General features: G+C 34.8%; 1 protein-coding gene across 1 annotated transcript; it reads left to right on the top strand.

The window, feature by feature from the left end:
• The first annotated feature begins 1,650 nt into the window (after positions 1–1,650).
• On the top strand, positions 1,651–5,298 carry LOC127074800 (serine/threonine-protein phosphatase 7). Its single transcript, XM_051016164.1, has 5 exons — positions 1,651–2,311; positions 2,783–3,277; positions 3,374–3,520; positions 4,790–4,897; positions 5,047–5,298. The coding sequence occupies exons 1-5, from the start codon at positions 1,754–1,756 to the stop codon at positions 5,122–5,124; spliced, it is 1,386 nt and encodes a 461-aa protein (XP_050872121.1). The 5' UTR covers positions 1,651–1,753; the 3' UTR covers positions 5,125–5,298.
• The last annotated feature ends 1,300 nt before the right edge of the window (positions 5,299–6,598 follow it).

The raw sequence follows: 6,598 nt of genomic DNA on the forward strand, positions 1-6,598 counted from the left end.
CGACAAAAGACTTACGACTTAATTCACTTCACAAATTTCATAAATAATATGGATGAAAAGGGAAAAGGGTGAAAGTAATTTCTTCTCTCTTTCCCGACTATTTAGGTGCTAGCCATATTATCTCTGGTTCAGATATTCATCAGCCATTAAAAAACAATCCCAACACATCTAAACTTTTGCCTTTTGGGATTGACCTTAAACTCCTTTTTAAACGAAAGATGTATCGTCTCGAGACGATGCAAAACAACGCTTCGTCCACATATGTGTGAGTGAGCCAAGTGACGTTTTCTTGTGAATGTTGATATAGAAATCCATTTTGCTATGTTGAAAATGTCCCATCCTCTATCAGTTTTGGGTAATCAGTGTTTTTCCGTCGATTGTGACAAAATAACTTTACTAAAATCGACCAACAAACAAATATTTTCTACCCAGAACTACATAGCCTTGAGTTCTCCGCACCTGGAGATACGTAGGAGCGAGATTCAACATCTCGCCAAACATTAACAAAAAACTTTTCTACAACCCCTTTCTTTTTCTCTTTGAATTTTTTTAATAACTTGAAAAACAGACATTTTTAAACTAACACTTATCGCAAAACTAACTAAATGTTTCCCGTTGAATATAATGGATGTGATGAATGTTAATCCATTCCCCTTGCATAATCGACTCACAAACCCGATTTTGTTGCGACGATCATAACTTGTCATATTTTAAGGATTTTATCGATATTTCCCTTTCTTTTTTTAGGAATAAATAAAGTTCGATGATGACTCTATTTATCACCTTCGAGTGTGAGATGCACTCGTAGTCGTATTTTTTGCGCCGCGACAACTATGACCACAACCACGATTTTTCACATAGTATATGTGTCTTGCTACATTCACTTTTGAGAATGGAGCAATACCAGTGAGACGAGTCTCATAATTTTTCATCAAGAACTCATTATTTTGTTCGACCACAAAAAGACAAAATATCAAGTCAAAATATTTATTAAATCCTTTTTATCGATATTGCTGCTGCACGAGCACATTGGATGCATGAAAAGTGGAAACGGTATTTCCCAACATATCTTCATCAATTATTTTTTCTCCACATAATGTCAACTTAGAAATCATTCTAAACATTGCAGAATTATAACTACTTACACTTTTAAAATCATACAAACGTAAATGCATCAAATTATAACGAACTTTTAGTAAAGTAACCGTTTTTTATGACCATATCTTTCTTTTAAATGATTCAACCTAACAAACGGGTGGATTACACTAAGATATTCATGATTTTTGCTTTTTATTGATTATATGGTATATTTTCTTCTTTAATAATATCTCTGCATATAAATAGATTTCAACATCTAGAAGAAACACAAATAATTCTTTGTCAAAAGTCCCAAAATATTTTTTTTAAAGATTTAGCATACTTATTTCTTTAAATTTTTTTGAGTAATATCTTATAGAACTTAGATGATATAATCAATACGAATTATTACACATAAAAAGAAAAGTTATTTTAAATGAAACAATTAAGAATAAATGAAATATTCTTTATACATTAAGTTATTTTAAATTAATAAGATTAAGTGTAATATATTCATTAATACATTAATTTATATTATTAGGGATATAACGTTGTATAAAATTCAACGGACAATTAAAATAAAAACAGAGGGAGAGAAAGTATACAGGTGATTCCTTAACAACACTTTTTAAGACTCTTCGTTATTCTTTGCATCTATTCTCTTGTCACTCATACGATGGAACTTTATACTCATACAGAACCACCACCACCATCACCTCCACCAGATTCTGCCACCGTCACCATCAACGGCGAAGCCACATTGGATGAAAACCTAGAACCACCACCACCGTCACCACCACCATCATCTTCATTATCACCACCACCACCTACGCCAGAACTTCAAGTCCCAATACGTTGGCCAGAAAATGGAATTCTAACAATAGAATGGATCCAAAACCTAATACTCTGCTTCGATTGGTCTTCCAAAAATCTACCACCTTCCGAATTCCCTTCCGTTCTTCCCGTTCAAGTCTTCGATTCCCTCATCCTCATCGCCTCCAAGATGCTTCACAAGGAACCTAATTGCATCCCTATACAACCCTTCCGTCCCGAACCTGATTCTTCTGCATCCGTTGTCGTTGTTGGAGACGTTCATGGCCAATTGCATGATGTTCTTTTCCTTTTCCGAGAGGCTGGGTACCCTTCTCGGGATCGAATCTTTGTATTCAATGGTGATTATGTTGATCGTGGAGCTTGGGGACTCGAAACTTTCTTGCTCTTGTTGGCTTGGAAGGTAAATTCTCAACAAAAAAATTGGTAAAGTTTAAGTTTTAATTTTCTCATAATTATTTTTTATGAAAGTTCAATTTTTAATGCTTGGATTTTGTGCTTTTTGTTATATAATGTGCTATAATAATTTCAAGTGATTGAATGTGGATAGTTTAGTTAAGAATGATATTATGTACTATGAATTTATGATGCTTTGTTTTACCTACGGTTAGAAATTGAAATAGTACTACTTTTATGTTAATTTTTCTAACTAACTTGATTAAGCTAGGGTTTATGTTAGTGTGTTTTTGAAAAAGTTTGGAAATGGATTCCCTGTTTGATTTTGTTTATGTTTTGCAATGTAGTTATAGCCGATTTCAGTGACAGAATTAAAATCAAATGGCTATGTTGAAATCGGCTATGTCCGGACCTTTGGTTTGAAACGGTGTTTTATTTTAACTTTGTTATTCACTTTACTATAATTATTTTTCATCAGGTATTCATGCCGGAGAACGTATATTTATTAAGAGGGAATCACGAATCAAAATATTGCACGTCTGTCTATGGTTTTGAGAAAGAAGTTATGGTAAAGTATGGTGACAGTGGTAAACATGTATACAGAAAATGTTTAGGATGCTTTGAAGGTCTTCCTTTGGCTTCTATTATAGCAGGGTGTGTGTACACGGCTCATGGAGGACTTTTCCGTAGTGTAACTGTGACGCCTGCTAAGCGATTCAAAGGAAAGAAGAATCGTAGGATTAATGTTAATACTGACAGCAAAAAGCTATCGCTTGGTTCTTTGGAAGAGTTGTCAAGGGCTCGACGTTCTGTCCTTGATCCCCCTTGGGAAGGACAAAACTTGATTCCTGGTGATGTTTTGTGGTCTGACCCTTCTCACACCAACGGCCTTTCTCCAAACAAAGAAAGAGGCATTGGTTTGGTGTGGGGCCCTGATTGTACTGAACAATTTTTGAAGAAGTACCAGCTGAAGGTAATAAGCAAGTTACTTTTAACTTCTTTGCGACACACTTAATTTTCTTGCTAGAATTTATCGATTATATGGATTGTAACATATTTTTCATTTCAGTTAATCATCAGGTCACATGAAGGCCCTGATGCTAGGGAGAAGAGGGATGGTTTTGAGGGAATGGCTGAAGGATACACTATTGATCATGTTGTAGATTCTGGAAAACTGGTCACTGTTTTTAGTGCTCCAGATTACCCGCAGTTTCAGGTAATTAATTATCTTGTCTAGACATGCATGATCTACACTCCATTGTTTAACTTCCATTGTCGGTTCTTATAACTAGCTGCGAGTTACAATCCTTAATAGGCATAGACAGATTTTTCTGATGTTAACATCTATTAGTCAAGTACTCACATTATAGTGTCATTTGGAGTTCAAAATATGAACTTATTTGTATGAGATGTAATATATAATTATAACTATCATTAGTATCTTCACTAGGATTCAGTTATAGATTGCTTTTATCAAATTCACCAGTTTTGATTTCCTGAAGACCTTGCCACTTTCTTCTTTATCTTGCTGAGATGAATGTGAATTGTTTTTTATTTTGCTTTAGATAGCACTCTTTTAAGTGAACACCGTAGGAAAATATTAAAAAGCTTGCAGCTTGATCAAGTAATTCAGACGTTTCTTAAACTTTATGTTGGGGAATCACTAGGCCTGATTATGGTTCAGTTAATAAGAAAAACCAAACTGAACTCAAAAAACAGTTTTCGTGTACTGAATTGAACTTTTTTAAATTTACGAGTACCAAACTAATCTGATTTTGATGTTCAGTGCACTGCTGTACTGGAATATAAGAACCGACTTAAGCGCCGCCTGCTGTAATTTTTCCAGCATGTGTACTCTGAATTGAAACACCAAACTGTGAAATGTGCATTTACTTTTTAGCTGCTTGAATTCCTTCTTTGTTATTCCATCCGAGCCTAAACCCCGACTAAACTAAAACAAATACCAAATCTACCCCTCATCCTTAAAAAAGTATTACCTTCTTCTTTCTTCCTTTCTGCATCTACTGCCTTATACTGCAGACACTCACACGGAACCTTCAGCTCCGTGTTTTATGGCAGCAAATTGGATGCCGAACTGAACTGCTATAAGTGATGTTACTGAACTGTGTTTAACACATCAATTCAATACAATGATTTTTCTCAACCCTTTGGTAATCGTGGTCAGGCTTAGGAATGACATTCCGTAAGAATAAGGTCTCTGTTTCAATCATTTTTGAGATTGAGTACTTTATTCTTCAATATAGACTGGTCATTTTAGAGGAGAGAATTCTTTGTATTTCAAATTTCACACCTCGTTTTTTGCTACATTGCTCTTTTGCATATTTGAAGCATAGTAGTATCGCATTTCATTCACTTATTTTTTCCCACTCTTCGTCTCATTGAGATCAGACTGGTGTATTAATAGGCATTGCTTCAAATGCTGATAATGATAATTTTTTTAAAAACTGTTTTTTTCCGGCTGCAGGCAACGCAGGAGAGGTATAACAACAAAGGTGCTTATGTTGTCCTTGAGCCCCCAAATTTTGACACTCCGATATTTCATGGATTTTCGGCTGTAACTCCACGACCAAAGGTAAAAATTCTCACTCATCTTCGTGTTGAGGAATATATAATAACCCAAATATCTAAAGAAAGAAACTTTTATTAGTACTCAAGATATCTTCTACAACTTATTAAAAATTGTGTAAAATTTTTAATTTCGGTCATTGATCTGAGGTGCAGGCGAATCCCTATTATGATTATGAAGAAGTGATTGACTCGGACGGAGAATTGGACTTGGCCTCCATGGTAACTTCATGAGAGATTTTTGAAAGAAGTAAATATTTTGAAATTGTCAGATTTTGTAAAATTTGTATTATCATTTTTGAGAAACAGCTTTGATCATTAAATTTTAGTTGTTTACTATTCACCCTATTTATTAAGTTTGTGATACCAATTCCCTCAAATTAAACAAGGCCCCAAAAGTACTCTTCACTGATTAGTTTCTTCATTTCATTCCAACCTTTCTCTTATGACATTCAGATCCAAACTGGTTTAAAACAATTTTACAGTTGGAATTTGAGAAACTCTGGCAACTTAGTTTGAGTTATTGAATTATAGGGTTTGACGCCACGCAATTGGTCAGAACAATTTGTAGAGTAATGTTATGTTCTTTGAAGATTAATGGTATCTTCTTGCTCTCAAATAATCATTCTGTTCTTCTTTCTCTTTTTACTTCAGTTATGTTTTATTCTTACTTTTTCTGTTTAAGATTGATCAAGTATAAATGTATATTGATCTTTTAATTTTGTGTATTAGTCGTTTTTGAGGATTTATGTTTACTTTAGACCGCGTACTTTGTCTGAAGTGTGCTTCTAGATAGCATAAAAATTGCCACAAATTTGAATGCTCTTTTGTCTTGTGTCAAACATCTTTAGATAAAGTTTGTTAGAGGGTATTTTAGTATTTTCTCTTAAGTCCCACTTGTATTTAAGTAAGTGATGTGAACATTTATGATTATCCTTTTGCAGTATGTGTAGCCGTGTGTGTGCGCGCAATTATTTGTAATAGTTTTTGAGTAGTAGAAGTTTGTTATTATTCTCTCTCTCTCTCTCTCTCTCTCTCTCTCTCTCTCTTATTTTTACTGTTCATCTTTATCACCTTGTGCACCAACAATTGATATCAGAACTCCGATTCAGACCCACAGAGAAACACCATTGGAAACATGAGTGAAACAGTGAGGCGTTGTGTGATTGCTTTCTATTTGGAGAATTCGTGTTGAATTTCTGATCAGAATCATAACAGAATGACATATCTTGATTCTGCGGGATTGAGAAATATTGTGTTTAGGTGAGATCCGAGTGTATTGCACAAGATTGAAGATGAACGAAAACAGTAATATGAGTACCAAGCTTCCAATGTTCGATGGCAAGAACTGAAATCGTTGGATGATTCAAATGCGTGTGTTGTTTGGAGCTCAAGATATTATTGATCTTATCAACGACGGTTACGTTGCACTTCCAAAAAATACAACGGATGCGTAGCGAAATGTTCAGCGTGATCTGAGGAAGAGGGATTAGAAGACATTGTTCTACATCCATCAGTGTGTGAATGTGAAAGTGTTTGAGAAAATCGTTGATTCGACGACGACGAAAACTGCGTGGGACACACTGGTGCTGTGCTATGACAATGATGTATCGGTGAAACTTCAGTCTCTATGTAAGCAGTATGAGAATCTCAACATGAAGAAGAATGAGAAGGTATCTGACTACATCTCCAGAGTGATTCTGATCAC

The sequence above is a fragment of the Lathyrus oleraceus genome, chromosome 4 (assembly GCF_024323335.1).
Source record: "Lathyrus oleraceus cultivar Zhongwan6 chromosome 4, CAAS_Psat_ZW6_1.0, whole genome shotgun sequence".
Taxonomy (NCBI): Eukaryota; Viridiplantae; Streptophyta; class Magnoliopsida; order Fabales; family Fabaceae; genus Lathyrus; species Lathyrus oleraceus.